The sequence below is a fragment of the Rhineura floridana genome, chromosome 8, assembly GCF_030035675.1.
Source record: "Rhineura floridana isolate rRhiFlo1 chromosome 8, rRhiFlo1.hap2, whole genome shotgun sequence".
Taxonomy (NCBI): Eukaryota; Metazoa; Chordata; class Lepidosauria; order Squamata; family Rhineuridae; genus Rhineura; species Rhineura floridana.
Genome location: NC_084487.1, coordinates 50,811,421 through 50,833,135, shown reverse-complemented (window position 1 = coordinate 50,833,135; position 21,715 = coordinate 50,811,421). Strand labels below are relative to the sequence as shown.

The 21,715-nt window shown below is 45.4% G+C and overlaps 1 protein-coding gene across 3 annotated transcripts in view; it reads left to right on the top strand.

The window, feature by feature from the left end:
- Positions 1-21,715, top strand: part of LOC133390557 (uncharacterized) — a 312,873-nt gene that overhangs the window by 13,257 nt on the left and 277,901 nt on the right. The window contains exons 7-14 of one of the 3 annotated variants that reach the window (XM_061639373.1): positions 621-680; positions 1,917-2,006; positions 4,169-4,454; positions 6,122-6,276; positions 7,284-7,569; positions 15,387-15,538; positions 17,072-17,105; positions 18,268-20,194. In XM_061639373.1, coding sequence (XP_061495357.1) covers positions 621-680; positions 1,917-2,006; positions 4,169-4,454; positions 6,122-6,276; positions 7,284-7,569; positions 15,387-15,538; positions 17,072-17,094 — 1,052 coding nt within the window. In that variant the 3' untranslated portion in view covers positions 17,095-17,105; positions 18,268-20,194. Of the gene's footprint in view, positions 1-620; positions 681-1,913; positions 2,007-4,168; positions 4,455-6,121; positions 6,277-7,283; positions 7,570-15,386; positions 15,539-17,071; positions 17,106-18,267; positions 20,195-21,715 lie in introns of those variants that run through there. The other 2 variants (XM_061639371.1, XM_061639372.1) reach the window with 2 other exon arrangements.

Genomic DNA, 21,715 nt, shown 5'->3' with positions numbered 1-21,715 from the left:
AGCCTGTGGTCCTACTTAGACCTGTCAGGCCTCCCTATTTGGCCTGTGAGGCTGTCTCAGCAAAGCCATGTCCATCTGCCCTACACCTGATGTCATATATTTGACTTTAACCCAGGTGTGAGGAACCATTGGCCTTCCAGATGTTGCTGAACTATGGCTCTTATCATCCCTTGCCATTGGCCATGCTTGCTGGAGCTGACATGAGTTGTTGTTCAGCAACATCTGGAGGGCCAGAGGTTTCCCACACTTGCTTTAATAGATGCATGAACGATACACTGACGCGCTGGTGGGAAAGCTGTGCTTGTCAATATCTGCTTGCTATCCTAGAGGCTAGAAAAAAAGGTAGCAAGTCTGGGCAAGGCTCAGAGGCAGATTGTGGACTCACTTTGGAATGTTCACACCTGTTCTTCCCTTTCCCCCATGCTTATCACATTCATCGACATTCCTGTGGAGCACTGAAGAGATTCTTCTTGGGCTCTGTGCTATTTTTTGGGTTGTAATAACAGCGATCACTACCAATCAAGTATGCTTTGTTTTATTTTAGCAAAATTTGGCATGGCTCAAATATTTTTCATCACAGGAAGTCTTGCTATGCCAATTAATATACATATTTTGTCTAGGAGATTTCAGCAATGCTAATGAAACAGAGACCTCGCCTGGAATGACGAAAGAAGCAGAAGGTCGGTGAATGATCCTCATATTCACACATTTCAAACCTAAAACATTATACACTAGAGAGAAACAGTTGACATTTATCTTGCTGGTTAATTTAAATCAACATGTGAGATTGGGCCTTCTTCACCTCTCCACATGATCCCAGCAGCAGTAGATTTGTCCCTCTTGTTCTTGAGCCCGTATAAGGTGGGTCATCTCATCTTGCAGTGCACAGCCCTTCCCACCATTCTTAAGGCACTGATGGAAGATCTGGGCCCCTCCAAATGTTTTTGGGCTCCTACAGCCATCATCCCCAGCCAGCATGGCTAATGGTCAGGGATTACAGGAGTTGGAGTGCAGCAACATCTGGAGGGCCACAGGTTCCCCCTCACTGCCTTAAGCCTACATGCCTTCTGGATTCTATTGCTGCCTTGGTTCCCTGGCCCTCAACTCTTCATGTTCTTTTTTTCCTCAGCCCCGTTAGGCACAGCTGTTCCTAGACCTGACAAGAGACTCTTCCTAATTCCCTTCCTGCCAAAGTTGGCCCTTAGTCAACTGTCTCCGAATTATCTTATCTTCCTGGCCTCTTGCCTTCCTTACACCCCCTCCTGCTCATAGCCCTAAATGAATTCCTCTCCTGAAGGTGGCAGATGATTTTCAAGATTCCATGAGTGACCAGGGGGTCCAGGGAGAATGTGCTCACAGTGGAAGTGTTCTGCACCCCTCCCACTTGCTCCTTCTCTCCATGAAGCCACCTTCCCACCCCTACCTTATGTTGCAGAGAAACCATGTTCGAAGGCAGCCTTCACCATCCTGGTTCCCTCCAGCTTTTTTGGACAACTCCCATCAGCCCAAGCCAGTCCAAAACATCTGGAGGGCACCAGTTGGCAAAGCCTGTTCTAAAGCATGGGCCTAATGCTATCACTTCCCAAATTTGACCCTAAGTCTGTAAGAGAAGAGGTTATGAAGGGTGTGTCTCTAGAACTCAACAGGTACAAGCTTGGTACCTTGCCAAGAAGGCAATAGAGTGAGAATGGGAAAGAGGTGTTCTTGCTGGGGAAGGGGCCCTTCATGAGGTATAAAGCTCTGAAGAAGGCTTACAGGCCAATTTCTGACATGTTTTCTTGGAACTGAATTCATTCCCTGGAACTAAATTCACACTGAATTCATTTGGACTTGCTTGGAAATACAACCAAGAAGCAGTTTGAAATTGTTGTCACATATTGCTCCTATTTTTATTTCTGCTTCTTTCTTCACAGTAGTTTCTTCACCAATTGAACAATGGGTAAAGCCAAGAAAACCGACCCAGCCATGGGAAGAGAAAAAAGGGCAGTGGGAAGTCTACTCAACTGGTAAAGTGACCCTTGCGCCACAGTGGTTGTGACAGATCAGACCTGGTGTATATATATATATTGTTCTTGGTTGTTTAGCTTACCCTTTTTTGCCCATGCAGCCTACATTTGATTTAGAAATGCCAGTGTTAGAACGTTACTGGCGCCATAGTGATTGGCGGGTTGGCTCAGGCAGGACAGTGTTGCTCCTCTGCCTTCCCAAAGCCAAGCATCGCTGCCGGTTCCTGAGAGGGGACAAGGCATGGGGAGCTCAGTGCAGGTGCAGCAGCAGAGCCAATCTGACGCTGTGCTCGCACTGCACTGAGCTCCCTGCACGTCACCTCGCTCCTCCCCCTGTCCCTCTCAGGGAGCTATGCTAAGCATTGAGAAGGCAGGTGAGCAACGCTGCCCTTCTGCCTGCACTGCCCCTACAACCACTATTGCACTGGTGATAGCATAAACCAGTCTTCCCCAACCTGATGCCTTCCAGATATTTAAAGACTACAACTCCCATCATCCTTGACCATTGGCCATTGTTGAGCCTCGGCTCTCCCTGAAGGAGCAGGGAGGGGAGAGGCATGAGTTTCAGGTGCCTCAGCTGCCAGAAGATGCGGAAGACCAAGGAGTTATTGAGTCTGCTTGGGGCGTTGGGGGGAGCAGTGCACTTGAACTCCAGCCAATTCCCACGGGTAGCGTGAGCTCTGTAGAGGAGAGTGCGCCGCCTCCAGTCATTCCCGAGGGCCCGTCAGGGGACGCCCCAGAGGATGTACCAGCTCCTCCCTTGCCATGCAGTTCCCAGGACGCTTCCAGCGTGACGCCACCTCCTGACCTCGAGCCTGCAGCCCAAGAGCAGGTGTCTTCCGACGAGCCGTTGAAAACACCCCCCCTTGCCTTGTGCCCGCCGCCGTGAGAAACGGACAGGGCAGAGACAGGACTTATGAAGGAGTCAGAGATTACGATCGAAAACGTTCCCTACATAAGCTGGCCTCTGAAAGGGGAGTCGCTGAGTCAACTTCCTTCACGTGCCGCAGAGCATGTCTAGAGTGTAGTTAGGGGTTTCTAGTGAGTAAGGCAGGTTTCTATATGAAGCGCAATGTCCTAGATGTATCCATTACTCTAATAAAGCAAGATTTAATTGCACCCGCGTCTCCGTCTCGTGGTTCCAGCTCTGGACGGGACAGCCATGCTGGCCTGGCCTGATTGGAGTGGAAGTCCACAAGAACTGGAGGGGAAGACTGGCGTATGCTGTATTATCAAGTTGAGGGAGATGTCAAAAATATCGTAGAGCTGTCACTGCTTACAAAAGACACCAGCATCATCAGAATGGAATTGCAGGTTTGTTTTGGATTTCAGGCCATACCAGGGAGCATACCAGTGGAACGTATGGTAGGTGGGGAAGTACTAACTGTGGAGAGGGAGCAACAACACACAGCATGAATATATCCCATCAAGCACTACTCACTAGTGTGGACAAACCACAGAGACAGATTCAACTGAAAGCACTCATGTGTGGACAAAAGTGCACAAACACTTACATGGAAACAGCAACCCATGTATGTATGAATGCCCTAGTGTGGACATAGCCTCCGACTGTTAATTATCCAACTGTTAATTATTCATTCCATCTGTTGGAGATGTTTGGTAACTCACCTTGCTGATGGGTTCGCATGGGAAAGGGTAGACAGAGAAGGGGCCTCTGTGCTTTCTAGATTGGTTTTCTGATATAACCTATCCTAACCTTCTTTCTGGTACCAGACTGACACTCTTAGGGTTGCTGACCTCATTTCCTGCTTTTCCCTTCTTCCCCCCTTTGTCTCTCTCTCCTACAGAGATGAAAGAGCAAGCATGGCTTTTTGTATCTTCAACTCTAGTTAGCCAGAAGAACTAGGGATCTTTCCTATCCAGTATGTATTTCCTGCAATAAATGTAAACTTTCTTGTTTTCTGAAACTCAAGAGTCTGTGTGATTACATCCAGGGTAAAGTGTGCTCCCAGGGATCCTGTTACAGTTCAGCTTCTGCAGGCATTCAACTCCAAAGCTAACACCATCAATATCTGAGAATCTACTTTGCAAGTTTTCTTTCCATGTGTATAGTTTTTCTAAGCTGTTGGTTGAAAAAACACAGCATCGATAAGAGGGTCTCTTTCTCTCTCTCTCTGTGTCCCTTTTGTTCTTTCTTGTAGTCTACAATGCGGCTCTCGATGGAAAGGCATTCCAGTCCAGCTCCTACAACAAGCTAGGATCCGCTAAGAATGCCATTGATGGCTCTACATCTTCTGACTATTTGCGTGGACAATGCACTCACACACAAAAAGAAGCTAATCCATGGTGGACAGTGGACCTTAGGATGAGATTTGTAGTGGTCAGTGTAGTTATCACCAATCGAGGAGACTGTTGTGCAGAACGGATAAATGGTGCTGAAATCCGAATTGGGGACTCAGAAGATGAAGGAGGCATCACAAATCCTAGGTATTGCTAAAGGCCTGGTTTTCTCTGGGCACTCACAGGACTAGGTAGCAGATGAAGCACAGAATGTAAAGGATTAAAATACATCCCTAACAGTTTGGTCCATAAAATGTATTTATTTATTTAAAATATTGATATCCCACCTTTCTACCTGGAACAGGTTTTGGGAGGTGGTTACCAACATGAATTTAAACAATCCACATAAACAGTTATGAATAATTACACAAATACAAACCAACAGCCAATATACAGACACAGCACAAACAGAGCAGATTGTTGATCAAATCAAACGTTACCAAAAGAGGGAAGTTTTCAACTGGTGCCTTTGAGTTGATAATACAGACTTCTGATGAATGAAGCTGGAGAGAGCCTCCCAAAGTCTGAGTGCTGCCACAGAATGGCCCCTTTATGCCACGACAACCTATTTTAGACCCCAGATATCTGAAAGACCAATTCCTTCCCTACAGCCTGTCTCTGGGATTAAAATTGGCAGAGGGGGCTCTCTTGGTAGTTCCATCACCCTTCGAAATGTGGGGAATGGTGGCCTGGGAAATGGCAGCCCCTAAATAGTGGAATTCCTCCCCCACAGAAGTGTGTCGAGCATCATCCATGTATAGCTTCTGCTATATGCTAAGACATATCTCTTTCCTAGGTCTTTAACACCACCCTATTCTTCTGATTGTAAATTGTTTTAACTGATCTTACTTCCAAAGGTCACAGATCTCATTAGAAGATCTTAAAGAGAAGTTGGAGTGGGCAGGGCCAGTCCCAGGGTTGAGAAAGTCCTCCTCGGCAAAGTGCCTGTGTCAGTGGGCTTTTGACCGCAGCAGCCATTTTAATTTCCCAGAATGCTCCACAATGATGCTATGTTTGGGGCATTGTTAGAAATTTAAATGGCCATCTGTTAAGTCCTCACATGGGGGCCAGGGCAGGCATCAGCACCCAGGGACCGTGTCTGGGTGCAGCGGCCCTAACAACTACCCTAGGATGCCAGGCCTAGAGTTGGGCATTTGACTGGTCAAATTTGGTCAATTGACCAGGCAAATACTGTCAAATATAATGATCAAGGCTTTCTTAAAGCATTAATTGTATTAGAAGAAACAAGATACTTTAATCATCAATAGGTTTTATTCTTGTAGCAAAAAAAGCAAGTTAACTGTTATAGTAAAAGTTTTTTTAAAAAATGTAACAAATTATTATATCTTTTAACAATGCTAGGTAAGATTTTTGCAAATGTGAACGATTCACCAAGTACTTCTTGTATTGGACTTTTATTCTGGAACTCCACACCCTACTGACAATTATTCATATATATATATTTATAAAATGAAATTGAAACAGAAATAAGCAAAATAGCAGCAAGTTTTAAAAGTAAAATTCCGTTTTTAAAGGCAATTTAAAACATTCAAAAATTCTTAAAACATGATCAGCATTATAGCTTCATGGAATATTTGACCATAGTCAAATAATAGGTGGTCAGTTTACTGACTAATTGACAATATTTGACCAGTGAATTGACTGGTGTGCTAAGCCTATAAGGAGAAGGCAGTCCTTATGTCAAGACTTTATTCATGCTTCCCCCCTGCCCCATGGGTAATTAATTTGTAGCTGATTGTGTTCCTTAAAATTGTTAATTAACACTAACAAATCTGAATTTGTTTCCTTTCAAGATGTGCCACCATTACTTCACTGCATTTGGGGGAAACCCAGAAATTTCATTGTGAAGGAATGTCAGGACAGTACGTGACTATTACTGTTCCAGGTGAAGCCAAATATCTCTCCCTCTGTGAAGTTCAAGTTTTTGGTCACAGGAAAATGCCCTCAGGTGTGTATAAAGGTTTCCCAACTGATTTCTGAGTTGATGCATAGTTACTCTTTGCAGGAGAAACAGTTGTCCAAGCTGTGTATGAGCAATCACAGCCTAAAGATAAAAACGTTGAACATGTTCAAATGAAAGTGTTGGCATGGCATCATAGCACTTGTGCTCAGAAAATGGGGGGGGGAATGGGGATGGCGGATGCATGGACAAAGGAATAGGCAGATCTCAAGTGTGGATATAATAATGTAGGAACACTGGGAAGCATTGCTGAACAATTGATAAAGTGGAATGATGTGTGGACCATGCACTATAAATCTACTTTAAATGCATTATTAATGTGATGATGACATGTTCCCATGTACACCTGCAATAAAACAGCAGTGTAGATGGGCCCTTAGGACAACATTAGTAAAAAAAATACAAGATACAAAATTTAAAACATAGATTAAAACATGTCCATGAGGAGGCACCTTGTTGAAAATGTCAGGATGAATGCATGTATTTTGTGGGTGAGGCCAGTGACACATAAAATGCTAGGGGCAAGCTGAGCAGCATAGTTTAGTATACACAACGAGAAGATGTGAATAGGGATATGGTGGATCTGCTGTTCAAATAAAAAAAAGTCAAAAATCTGACAAAATCTGTAGTGGATTAGGACCTGGGAGACCAGGGTTCAAATTCCTGCCAAGTCAATAAGTTCACTGGGTGATCTTGGGCCAGTTAGTCTTGCAATCTACCTCACAGGGCTGTTGTGAGGATAAAAATGGGGAGGAAGAAAACTAGGTATGCCATATTGAGCTTCTTGGAGGAAAGCTGAGATATAAATGTAATAAATAAATAATCCCACTGGGCACATCTGGGATCACCTGCAAAATCTGCAACTGATTTCCAATCTATTACCTTGAGAAGGACATGGCATTGTTCTTCTTTCAAACAATATCTCAGAATCCACTTTTTTTGGTGAACAAGTTTTCTTATTTAGTAATGTAAGCATTGTTTTTTCTTTCCTGTAGTTCCCAATGTGGCCCTTGAAGGGGAGGCATTCCAGTCCAGCACCTACAACAAACTAGGATCCGCAGAGAATGCCATTGATGGCTCCACCTCAGTTGATTTTATGCATAGGACATGCACTCACACAGAACAAGAGATGAATCCATGGTGGGCAGTGGACTTGAAGGCAGAATTTAATGTGTCTAGTGTAAGCATCACCAATCGAGAGGACTGTTGTGCCAAGCGGCTGGATGGAGCTGAAATCCGGATTGGGAACTCATTTGAAAATGGAGGCTCCACAAATCCCAGGTACCTGCTAGTTTATGTTCTCAGAGGGATAAGGCACATATAAAAAAATGGAATTGAATAGATGAGAAAATGCTGAAATCACTGATAAAAAAAGATCTGTGAAATACACTGGTCTGTACTCTTCATCTATATCTTTGTTCCTTTCAGTGTAAATCAGGGGTGGCTAACCAGTGGCCCTCCAGATGTTGCTGAACTACAATTCCCATGTTCCCTTACAATTAACCAAGCTGCCTGGGCTCATGGGAATTTGAGTCTGGCAATATATGGAGGGCCTCAGGTTAGTCATCCCTGGTATAAATTAGCACTATGGGACTGGAGAAGACCTGCCTGGGAGTGAATACCTGAGCATTTGGGTGCTTGCTTGCTCACTCTGCTTGGTTGTTGTCTCTTGAGACAGCTGAGGTCCCAGGTAAGTGCTACAAGGGCTGCCTGACCCTGACTCCAGAGAGAGGCTGCAGTCAATCTTGCAGCCTCTTGCATCTGCTCCTAGCTGGGTCAGGGGCATAAAAGCCTGGCTGCTCTTGGGTGGCAGGTCTGCTGCTGGGGGTTGCTCCTTGGGGAGCCCCTTAGGGAGTTCTGAGAGCGAGAGTGCTGTTCCCTGATATATTTTTTAAAAAACAAATTTAGAGGAGATTGACAGTGGGTAGGGCATATGGCGCTTATGTTGTTCCTGTGCTGGGTGAAAGCCTGTGCAGTGAACTGAATGATAGGAGAAAGTCACCAGATGCCTTCAGAGAGTCTGCAACTGGCAGAAGGCTGGCCCTCCTGGGTGTGAGACAGAGGGGGAGTAGATGTGCCTTGTGTGAAAAATATTGAGTGGGTCTGACTGTTCCCAATTCTCACAGAGGCATACTGGGATAATTGGCTCAGATAGGTTTTGTTGGTGGGCTCTTGTTGCGTCCATATCAGGTGTTTAAGAGTAGTCTTAGTAAGGAGGAACATGGGTGATGCAACTCCAATTTCAGTGAACATGGTTAGAGGGAGGTATGGCCATGGGGAGGTGGTGAACTACCATAGAAAGGCAAGGCTATCTATGCCTTGTTCCTCTATCCCACTCCTCTCATGGATGGGTTCCTCGTTGCTCATCTGATGTGCCCATTGCCCTGTGTGTGCTTTTGTTTAACCCCAGATCGATACACAGTAAGACCACTCATCCATGATCTGAGCATGGATGAAGGTGCAAATTTGGTGTGCATTTCTGAGACCAGGGTAGGTGAGCTGGGAGGAGTTCATCTGACCCAGCTTTGCCCACCTGGATACTCAGTGCAATACCAGCACAGGCTGCAGAGATGGGGGAGGGGGGAAGGAGTTGCTGTGGTCTACAGAACTTCCACCTCTGTCACCAGGAAACCTCACTCTGTGAGGGCCTGCACGTGGTATTGGGCCAAGGAGACAGTAAACTAGGGTTGTTGCTGGTGTACAGTCCACCCTGCTGCCCAGCAGCTTCTCTGACCAAGCTGTGGTATTGGAGGAGCCCAGAACAATAGTCCTGGGTGATTTCAATGTCCATGCTAAGGCTGCCTCTAGTGTTCCTGCTTGGAACTTCATGGCCTCCATGATGACCATGGGGCTGTCTCAAGTTATCACCGGACCGACACATAGGGCAGGGCACACCCTTGACTTAGATTTTGCTCCAGATGGAGAAAGGGGTGGTCTGGAAATGGGTGGTGGTGGATGTCACCCCATTGTCATGGTCAGACCACTTCCTGGTCAAGTGACTTATGGCTCTGATCCTCCCCTGCAGGGGTGGTGGACAGATTAAGATGGTCCACCCCTGAAGACTAATGGAATCCACTGGATTCCTGAATGCCAAGGGGGAGTTCCTGTCAGACCCAGAGACGAAGGAACCAGACTGAGATGAGGTGAGATGCTTCTCGTTTTATTAATGTGATGGTCACATCTAAAGCAATGCACTTCATAAACCTGTCTATCCTGACTCAGTACTTCCCCTAACTATTCTACCTAAGCAACGTGTGGGGAGAGTTGACTCAGACTAGAGTCTTGGGAGGCACCTGCTTAGGTAGGGAAGGTCTTCGCATGTAAACGACAGCTCCGACGGAGTTTCACCCTCTGAAAGTCTCTCTTCTCACACCTCCTCGAGAGGGGGGGTGAGCCTTCAGCGGCCCATCCAACAGCGGGGCTTTGCTAGGTGACAGCACAGGCTCTGAAAGTGGGATGCTGATTGGCGGGGAAGTGTTTGAAGTGCCATGTGGGGATTCCTGCATGGGTGGGGCTGGCACGAGCAAAGGGTCGCTTCCCAATGGTTCAGGTGGGGGACTCGCAGGTGGGGCTGGAACTGCCTCAATGGGGGTGCTGGCCATGGGAGTCTGTGGGCTGTCAGAGCCCTCCCTTCCTCCAGTACCCCCAGGAACCTCATTCTCATCTGACTCCTCTCCCTGCGTTCCTAGTAGATAGAGTAGGTGACCTTGTTGAAGCCCTTGTCATGCCTCTGAGCACCCTCTCCAGCACTGTGGAGCCCAGTTTGCACCTTGGTACACCAGTGAGCTAAGGCCAATGAAACAGGCTGGATGACAGCTAGAGCACAAGTGGCGAAAGACGTGCTGTGAGGCTGATCGGGCATGAGTAAAACATCATAACTGTGCCTACTGTGTGGCGGTGAGGACAGTGAAGAAGGCCCACTTTTCTGCCACCATTGCATCCTCAAGTAGCCATCCAGTAGAGTTTTTCCGTATTGTCAGGGGTCTGTTGACATCAACTCCAGGAAATGGGGTTTTAGACCCTTTTGAGGCCCCCTGTGAATTGTTTGCAAGGCACTTTGAGGGTAAAGTTGCTCGCCTTCATAACAATCTTGATGCCCCATCCACATCTACTGTAGTTCCCAGTGAGGTGTCCAGTGCAACATCTGGTGCAACTTCTTGGGAACGGTTTCAGTTGATGTGGCCAGATGACAAGGTGCTTGCGACAATGCAGCCAGCAATATGTCCTCTTGACCCTTGCCCTTCTTCGTTTATTAAAGCTTGCCATGTGGGATTGACTGAGTGGATCCAGGGTGTGGTCAACATGTAATTGCTCAAGGAAGTGGTTCCAGCTGCTCTGAAAGAGGTGGTGATCTGACCACTCCTGAAAAAGCCCATCCTGGACCCTTTGGTTTGTGACAACTACTGCCTGGTCACAAATACCCCCTTTTTAGGGAAGGTGATCGAGAGGGTTGTGATGCAGCAATTGCAAGTACTCTTGGATGAAACAGATTAGCCTGACCCACTCATCTGGGTTCAGCCCTGGTTATGTGACTGAATTGGCCTTGGTTGCCCTGATGGATGACCACTATTGGGAGAAGGACAGGGGGAATGTGACCCTGTTACTCTTACTTGATCTCTGGCGGCTTTTGATACCATTTATTTATTTATTGCATTTGTATACCGCCCCATAGCCGAAGCTCTCTAGGAGGTTTACAACAATTAAAAACAAATATACAAATTTAAAAACACATTTTAAAAAAGCAATTTAAAAACACATGGTAAAATGCCTGGGAGAAGAGGAAAGACTTGACCTGGTGCCGAAAAGATAACAGTGTTGGCACCAGGTGCACCTCATCAAGATCATTCCATAATTTGGGGGCCACCACTGAGAAGGCCCTCTCCCTTGTTGCCAGCCTCCAAGCTTCCTTGGAGGAGGCAACCAGAGGAGGGCCTTGGATGTTGAGCATAGTGTGCGGGTGGGTTCATGTTGGGAGAGGCGTTCCATCAGGTATTGTGGTTCCAAGCCGTATAAGGTTTATAGGTTAAAACCAGCACCTTGAATCGAGCTTGGAAACATACAGGCAGCCAATGCAAGCGGGCCAGAATCAGTTTTATATGTTCGAACCGTCTGGTCCCTGTTACCAATCTGGCTTCTGCACAAGCTGCAGTTTCCGAACCGTCTTCAAGGCAGCCCCACGTACAGCGCATTGCAGTAATCTATCTTGGAGGTTACCAGAGCATGGACAACTGAAGCCAGGTTATCCCTGTGCAGATAGGGGCGTAGCTGGGCCACCAACCAAAGTTGGTAGAAGGCACTCTGTGCCACCGAGGCTACCTGAGCCTCAAGTGACAGAGATGGTTCTAGGAGAACCCCCAAGCTACGAACCTGCTCCTTCAGGGGGAGTGCAACCCTATCCAGGACAGATTGGACATCCACCATCCGGTCAGAAGAACCACCCACTAATAATAATAATAATAATAATAATAATAATAATAATAATAATAATAATAATAATAATAATAATAATAATAATAATAAGTTTTATTTATTGGTAGCCTATCTGTCCAGGTTAGTGGACACTCTAGGCGACTTTCAATAGTAAAAACAATACATAGTATACAGCATAATAAACCAATAACATAATCATAACCAATTTAAAGCAATTCCAGTTAAAAAACACATAAAAATTAGTCCTCCCCCATTTCATAGGCCCGCCTGAATAGCCAGGTCTTTAAGGCTTGGCGAAAACCTGTCAGGGAGGGAGCATATCAGAGATCGAGAGGAAGGGAGTTCCAGAGGGTGGGGGCCACAATCGAAAATGCCCTCTCTCTGGTCCGCACCAGTCTAGCTGTTTTAACTGGTGGGACCAAGAGAAGGTCTTGCGCGGCTGATCTTGTCAGGCAGCATAATTGGTGATTCTGGAGGCGCTCCTTCAGATAAACTGGGCCGAAACCGTATAGGGCTTTAAAGGTTAACACCAACACCTTGAATTGGGCCCGGTAGACAACTGGTAACCAGTGAAGATCTATTAACACTGGCGTGACATGGTCACGACGACGGCTGTGCTTAATCAAGCATGCCGCCGCATTTTGTACCAGCTGTAATTTCCGGACCGTTTTCAAGGGTAACCCCACGTAGAGTGCATTACAGTAGTCTAGGCGAGAGGAGACCAGGGCATGTATCACCTGTGGGAGAAGATGAACAGGGAGGTAGGGTTGCAGCCTCCGTATCAGATGTAATTGATACCAAGCTGCCTGACTCACCGCCGAAACCTGAGCCTCCATGGACAGCTTGGAGTCCAAAATGACCCCGAGGCTGCGGACCTGGTCCTGCAGGGGCAATCTCACCCCATTAAGCATCAGGTCCGTAATGCCCAACCTCCCTCTGTCTCCCACAAGCAGCACCTCGGTCTTATCGGGATTCAGCTTCAGCCTGTTCTCTCCCATCCATCCACTTACGGATTCCAGGCACTTGGACATGGTATTCACAGCCAACTCTGGTGAGGACTTAAATGAGAGATAGAGCTGAGTGTCATCCGCATATTGGTGACACTTCAGCCCAAAACTCCTGATGATAGCCCCCAGCGGCTTCACATAGATGTTAAACAGCATGGGAGAGAGGATAGCAGCATCTCAGTCTTGTCTGGATTGAGCTTCAGTTTATTAGCCCTCATCCAGTCCATTGTCGTAGCCAGGCACCGGTTCAGCACATTGACAGCCTCACCTGAAGAAGATGAAAAGGAGAAATAGAGTTGCGTGTCATCAGCATACTGATGGCAATGCACTCCAAAGCTCCGGATGACCGACCCCAATGGTTTCATGTAGATGTTGAACAGCATGGGGGACAGAACTGACCCCTGCGGAACCCCATACTGGAGAGACCAGGGTGCCAAGCAATGTTCCCCAAGCACCACCTTCTGGAGCCGACCCGTCAAGTAGGAGCGGAACCACTGCCATGCAGTCCCTCCCACTCCCAACTCAGCCAGTCTTCCCAGAAGGCTACCATGGTCAATGGTATCAAAAGCTGCTGAGAGATCAAGGAGAATCAACAGAGTCACACTCCCCCCCTCTCTCCTGACAGAGGTCATCATACAAGGCGACCAAGGCTGTTTCTGTGCCAAAACCAGGCCTGAAACCGGACTGAAATGGATCCAGATAATTGATCTCATCCAAGAGTGTCTGGAGCTGGCCTGCCACCACTCATTCAAGGACCTTGCCCAGGAATGGAACATTTGCCACCGGCCTATAGTTATTAAGATTTTCTGGGTCCAGGGAGGGTCTCTTCAGGAGTGGTCTCACTACTGCCTCTTTCAGGCAGCCAGGGACCACCCCCTCTCACAGAGAGGCATTAATCACTTCCCTGGCTCAGCCGGCTGCTCCATCCCTGATAGCTTTTATTAGCCAAGAAGGGCAAGGATCCAGCACAGAAGTGGTTGCATGAACCTGTCCAAGCACCTTGTCAACGTGCTCAAGCTGTACTAACTGAAACTCATCCAAGAAATCAGGACAAGGCTGTGCTCTGGATACCTCGCTTGATTCACCTGCTATAACACTGGAGTCTAAGTCCTGGCAGATGCTAGAGATTTTATTCTGGAAGTTCCTAGCAAATTCATTACAGCAGGCCTCATATGGCTCTGCCATGTCCTTGGGGCCAGCGTGTAATAGCCCCCGGACAATTCTGAAGAGCTCCGCTGGGCGGCAGATTGAAGATTTGATATCGGCAGCAAAATATCATTCTGGGCCGACTTGGTGAGATCAGTATCGGAGGCACTGTTACAGTGGTTCCGATCCTATCTCCAGGGTCTTTTTCAGAGAATAGCATTGGGTGATTGTCCTTTGGCCCCCTGGAAGTTGTGCTGTGGGGTGCTGCAGGGTACCATCTTGTCCCCCATGCTGTTTAACATCTATATGAAGCCCTTGGGAGTGGTCATCAGGAGATGTGGGGTGAGCTGTCAGCAGTACGCTGATGGTACCCAGCTCTATTTCTCTGTAACATCTGAATTGAGAGAGGCCATGCAAGCCCTGGACCGCTGCCTGGACTCAGTGGTGGACTGGATGAGAGCCAATAAATTGAGTCTGAATCCTAGCAAGATGGAGGCACTGTAGATTGGTGGTTCCTGAGTTTGGATAATTGGTCAGTCGCCTGCTTTTAGATGGGGTCATACTCCCTCTGAAAGAGCAGGTCCATAGTCTGGGGGTGTTTCTGGATCCATCTTTGACACTAGAGGCCCAGGTGACCTCAGTGGCTAGGAGTGCCTTTTACCAGCTTCAGCTGGTAAGACAACTGTGGCCATTTCTGGACAAGGATAGCCTGACCACTGTTGTCCATGCACTGATAATCTCCAAGCTGGATTAGCGTAATGTGCTCTATGTGGGGCTGCCCTTGAGGCTGATCCAGAAGCTGCAGCTAGTGCAAAACGGGGCAGCGAGACTGCTCAGTGGGGCAGGGTATCGCCAACATGTCACCCCACTGCTGAATGAATTGCACTGGTTTACCTATTAGCTACCAGGCTAAGTTCAAGGTGCTGGTTTTGGTGTACAAAGCCCTATACAGAATGGGACCAGGATACCTGAAAGACCATCTTACCCCTTATATACCCAGTCGATCACTGTGCTCTGCAGGTGAAGGCCTCCTGCAGATACCATCTTATCAGGAGGACCATTCCACACAACATAGGACCTTTAGTATAGTGGTACCTACCCTTTGGAATTCCCTACTGTTAAATATTAGACAAGTACCAACTCTGTTACCTTTTTGGCACCTAATGAAGACCTTCCTCTTTTAACAAGCCTTTTAAGTAGAGACCTTATCCAAGTCTGCATCTGTGCTGGAATTGCTTTTTAATACGTTTTAAAGCTTTTTTTTTTTTTTAAGATGCTTTTAAAGCTTTTTTTTAAAAAGATGTTTTTAAGGATGTTTTGTTTTAAAATATTTTAAAGTCTGCTTTTATGATGTTCTAGAGTGTCTTTAGTGCTTTTGTTTGCTGCCCTGGGCTCCTACTGGTAGGAAGCGTGGGATATGAATCTAATAAATAAATAAATAAATAAATAAATAAATAAATAAATAAAATGCTGCTGTTGATGTTATTAATAAACATGAATTGTTCTCTTTTCAAGGTGTGCCACTATCACCTACCTAGGTGCTGGAGAAACCCACAATTACGACTGTAAAGAAATGAAAGGGCAGTATGTAACAGTGACCATCCCAGACATTCAGATTCTTACATTGTGTGAAGTCCAAGTATTTGGTGTAAGGGTGGATTCGCCTGGTGAGTAGAAAGGTTTCTCAAGTCAGATCCAGTGTGCACTGCAGCTACCCTTTGATGGAGCAGCTTTGGTTCTGTCCAGATAATGATTTCTATGGAGTAATATGATGTCTTACTGCCTGGTGCAATTAAGTCCAATTCCTATTTTGTGCCTTGATAACCAATTTGTGGAGGGTGGAAAACAGTTTGCTTTAATGCTGGTGGTGGGGAATCCACACTATCCAAAGTAATATGGATTTTTTTAAAAAAACAAAGTGTTCTTGAAGGGTGTTGACATCGCTGTCTGGAAGGAAACAGCCTGATGACTATGGTGATGATGATGATGCTTCTCAGAGGCATTTCACTGTTGGAAACAGAATGACAGATTAGATGGAGACAAAGGTCTTAAACTGAGTCCAAGGCAGAAGTGGGGTCTGATCTCCAAAAACACCCAGCCACTCCTTTGACCCCATTTACTGCTGCATGAGAACAACAGTGAATATAATATGCAAAAATGCACTATATTTAGGAAAATTACTTAGCAAAAATGTACACAATAGGCAGGATTACATACAAAAATGTTTATATTAGGATACATTTGCATTAAAATGCTGATGAATTTTCATGAGGATTTTTTTAAAATCACACACCGATGTGCAGAGTTGAACTTAAGATTTGAAAAATGAGAAACCAAAATGGACAGATTTGCCATCCCTACTCTACACATACTCTGATTCTCTCAATTTCCTTGCTCTTGGCAAACTGTAGTTTTCCACTTTTCAGAAACTGGAGAAACTGTGAGGAATAAATAGCACTTAAGCAATACTGGGAACAATACTGAACATCTATGATAAACTAAGATTTCTCATTATTATTGACTATCTTTGACAAATAAAGTTTCCCCATTCCTGATCAGTTTAATGTCTTGATCGTACAATTGTTAGAAAATTAGTTTCAACTGGATAAAACACGTAACCAAGCATTACTGCATTAGGCATGTAACTTCAGTACTAAAGTAAAGTTCAGTACTAAATATTTCTAGAACAAGTAGTGAGGGCCACCAATTTGGATGGCTTTAAAAGAGGATTAGAAATATTCATGGACGATGAGGCTATAGTGGCTATTAGATATGATGTCGACGTTCCACTTCCTGTGTTGGAGGTAGTATGCCTATGAATAACATTTGTTGGGAATCACAAATGGGAGTGTGCTCTTGTGCTCAGGTCCTGCTTTCAGACTTCCCACAGGCATCTGGTTGGCCACTGCGAGAACTGGATACTGGACTAGATGAGCCATTGGCCTGATCCAGCAGGCTCTTCTGATGTTCTTATGCTTCCAGTCAGGACATACCTATATGGAGTGCACAAACTATAAAAACAAATGGAGAATTTTATCCCAATAGTAAGAAAGCAGTGTATAGCTAAGAAGATTGACGGAGGTTGGATGGATAGGGACTCCGTTGCCTCATTGCTTGATGAAGCTCAATCTGTCAAAATCAGACAATTCCTGTTCTGGATGTAGACACATATAACATGTTTTCTATCTTGAATTCTGCAGGTGATCCAGATATTTCACCTTAAAAGAAGGAAGTGTAAGTGGAACGTGCATATATTTCTCATCAATTTCACATAATTTAAAGCTATGGCGTCTCACTTTTTGTGGAGGTCTATAAGGGCTGCAGCTGAACTGCCTTGGATTGAATTTCGGGAGAATGTTGGGACTTTGCTCAGTCAGAATGATTCCCAAAGAGCCACAGCTCAGTGGTAGAGCACCTGCTTTGCATGAAGGTTCAATTCCCAGCATCTCCAGGTAGGGCTGGGAGATAATCGAGCCTGAAATCCTGGACAGCCACTGCCAGCGAGTGTATACAGTACAGAGCTAGATGGACCAATGGTCTGACTCAGTAGAAGGCAGTTTCCTATGTTCCTGTGTCTCCAAAGTTGGGGGAGACACTTGCTGGCATCTGTGCTGTCATTTCATGTGCTTAAGCACCACCAACCTATAAGCGCCTTTGCAAGCTACACATCCTACAATGAGGCGTGGCTTCGGTTGCTTTCAGACGAAATGTATATTGAACAATAGTCTTGATTTGTTTTCACAGGACTTAGGCAGAGGTTATATGATGTTACCGTCAAGTGATTGTTATGCTGCATTTTCCACTGTAGCATTCCACCATTTTCCATACCACAAAAGTTCTCATTTTGGGGTGGGGGTGGATTTGTGATGCAAGAACCCTATTTAGTACATTGCTATTTATCACAATGCACCTGCTTTCTTTGTGGTGGGTTATGATGCTGCACTCTTACTGCACAAAGGGCAATGTACTGGCATCAGCGCCAATGTGCAAGAGATCCACACAAAAAGGTGACAGTCTGGAAGTGCCCTTTGCTTGTATCTGTATTTCTTCCACACAGGGCTAGTTGCAACTTCAGGAGGTAATTTAGAGCCAAACTAGCCTTACACATTCAATGCATGAATGGAATTAGTGTGCATACTGTTGTACTGTGCATATTTGTACTTTTGTAAAGCTGCAGGGTGTGGGAGCAGTATTTAGGACCCTGGCGATAGGGAAGGGGAACTTACCCCTTTCTCCCCAGCAGAGTCTCAACAAAATTCCCCCAAGGCTGCTATTTGCGGTTGTCAGAGCAGTCTGTCAGTTCAGAAAGATAAGACTATATCACGTTAACATTGCAGTGTGAAGGGGACCAGCCAGAATCTGATGTGTTGTGTAATCAGCTCTTTTTGTCTTCTAGATCTCCTTGGCAAAGCTTTTGTTTTCCTGATGAAAAAGGCAAAACCCATGTTGTCTTGAGTTCCACAGGACTGTACCGACACATTTATTCTTTGCAAAAGGAGAGCTATAGAGTCACTGACTAATCATGAAATCACTTTTATTTCCTATTGTACCAAGTACTACAATGAATTCAATGTCTGGCAAGAGACAAAGGCACCCTTGATTTAGACCTGAATATTTCCAGAGCTCACTAACTCTTCCTCCCCCTGAGCACTTATGCGAATGATATGACTTGGGAATAGCCATGTGATCCCAATAGATTTGGGATCTGGGAATGGCCATGCAAATAAGACCACCTGAAGAGTGTGTAGTTCAGGATACTAGATATGACTGAATGGTGTCAGTCTGGGGCAAGACTCCAGCATTTTCTGGGATTGCTCTGATAAGAATAAACACTTTGAGAAATAAGTGTCGTTGGGCTGTGTGACGCCCTTCCCTGGCTCTTCCTGTCAGGTTCCTACCTGTGCGTGGCTACTGCCTGTCACTAGGCACCACCAGGGACTCCACCAGTCCGGACTGTCCTTTTTTATTGTTTCTCTCCCCGCTCTAGCACAGATCTCAACAGATCCCCCTGCTAGGCAACCACCAGTCACGTCCTAATACTAGTATTCCCAGAGACTCTGAATACTGGTATTGTTATTCTCTTCACCGCTGCCACCATTTGTTACAGTTTCCCTTCAGCCTTGGTCATTACCTTACCCTCCCTTCTGGTCTGTGAAACCCCAGCCAAGGATCAGGTCTTTGGTAAACCAAATTAAGTATTTATTAAAGATAACAAAGCTAACAAGATTAACAAGATTTCTTCTTAATGCACATAAGCGTATGGTTTTACTCAATACTAATCCGAACTCCACCCCCCTCCTTCTCCACTCTCTCCTGGTAAACCACTCTCTCAAACCCACCAAACAACCCACTCTTTCTCTTCTCCCCCCAGATTCCACTCTCACTCTTCCTTTTATACGTTCAGCCATTTTAAACATTCAGCCAATCATCTAGCATTCTACTGCCCATTCACTCCCCCTCCTCTTTCACTCCACTTACCATGTATCTTCTAAACAACCAACACTTACCATATATACATTAATATAGGAACATCACAGGCTGCTTCAGCTATGATAGTTTCCTTAAATGTAAATATATTTGCATTGCCCTGAACTGTGTAGGGAGCCCAGGAGAGTGCCAGCCTGGAACCCTCATTCAGGTGTTTAGTTGGACCTCTGACATGGTGACCAAATGTGAATATGGTGGTGAATCTGACACTCAGACAATGTCAAGAACGGATCTTCTGGGATCTGTGGACAGCTATCCCATGTGGTGAGCCACTGAACTGCAGGTGACAGCTTTTTGGTGAAGTACCCACAGGTCCTGGAGTGACTCTGCCCAGGAAGGCTGGCCACTGGGTCCTCATGGTCAGGAATCAGCATAAGAAGTCTTCCTGTTCCAGTTGAGCCTTGATTTAGCAACAGTCTTCCTGGCCTCTGGTGTGTTCCTGTATTCATGGTTGATCTTTGATCTTTACTTCTGGCTTGCCCCACAGCTTCTTGTTCCTGAATCATCTCAGACTGCCACCCATAGCCCAGTCCTGACAAAGAGGAACATACAGGAACATTTCCTAATAGCTATCCTTGCATTTAGGGAACCACCATGGCTCTTTATCTTACTACTGCTCATTATTGAGGATGTCTGTCTCTGTTTTTCATTTTCAAAAAAGGTTATAGACTAAAAATGTGACTGTCCCAGCAAAATTGTATTCTGAATGTATTACAGATCAACTTTTTCTGATTTCTTTTTATCTTTCCACGTTTATATGTACTGTGGAGCAATAAGAAAAAGAAATAAAGATACCAGTGTTTCTTGTATTGACAGATAAAATACAGCAGCCTGTGCCTCAAGCAATTACTGTCATTTATTTGTTTTATATTAGATCCTATTGACTGCACAAAAAGGGGTTGGATTTGGCACATGCTGATTAATTTCACTTTCAATAGTTGTATTTGATTATCAAGGAAAGGGCTGTAGCAGAGCATCTGCTGTGTTCAGTTCAATCCCTGGTGTCTCCAACTAGGGCTGGGAAAAGCACCGGAAAACCCGGAGAGTTGCAGCCAGTCAGTGTAGACCAGGGGTGGGGAACCTTTTTGGCTCCATGGGCCAGGTCCTTGTGGGCCAAATCTGATAGGTGGGTGGAACTATCCACCTGTCAGTCACATGACATAGTATATTACATGATTGCCAGGTGAGTGGGGTGCCCACCTGTCAAAATCTCTTGCGCAGCTTTGCAAGTCTCCTTCCCCTCCCCCGCTTTACGCTCCTGATGTCAGAGGTTTAAAAGGGGAGCATGGGGAGACTTGCAGTGGCTTTAAAACAGCCTCTGTACTACTATTTGAGCCTCTGGAGGTTCAAATGGGGGCACAGGAGCTATCTTAAAGCCCCTTGCAAAAGTGCTCTTTGAAGCAACTGCCCTCCCTTCTCTTTTAAACATCACAGCAAGCAAGCAGGTTGCAAGGGAATACAATAAAATGGTACTTATTCCCAAGTGTTTAGAATCAGGGCAGCATCACATTTCACATTATGAGTTGGCAAACTTTCCCCCCCTTTTTTGCTCTAACATATCAGGAATGCAGAAGCAGATGTAAAGCATGGAATGGTAGTGGGAAAAGTGAAATATTAATTGTTCTTCACAACTGAAATAACACATACAGTTATCTAATGTAGGATGGCCATGCACCCTCGTTTACAGAGGACAGTCCCCTAACGACATTGAAGGGATGTCAGAACATAGTCCTCTATTTTAATGGCTGTCCATCTGGTCCAGGCCCATTGTAAAGATAAAGAAGCATCAGGAGGGAGAGCAGGAGCCTTGCAGTTGCCCATTAACAGTACCGGTCAGCAGACTGAGCTGGCTGGCAGACAAGTAGGGCTGGAAAGATCTGTCAGTTTTGGATCTCTCCATTTCTGGTCTTCCAAATCTTAAATTCAGTTCTCCACATTTCTGCAGCAATTTACAAATTTTGTTTTCAAAAAATCCTCATGAAAATTCCCCAGCATTTTAGTGTGAATTTCTCCTAATAAGCACGTTTTTGTAGGAAGTTTTGACTAATGGACACATTTTTGTAAGCCATTTCTCTTAATAGAATGTATTTTTGCATGTTATTTTCACTCATACATTTTTATGCACACTTTCTCCTTTGCATTTTTGTAAACATTGTTTGGTTGGAGAACTGTGCTGTAAAATTTGAATAAGTGCAAATTCCAAAGGATGGCTGGGTTCTGGTTCTCATATTGCTTTGGAAAGTGCGAATTTGATAGATTTGGACTGAAATGCAAACTGGATTGAATTTCTTGCCCAACCCTACACACAAGGCACTTCACTGCCGTCTTTCCCACAATGGTGAGATGGTATTGTATTT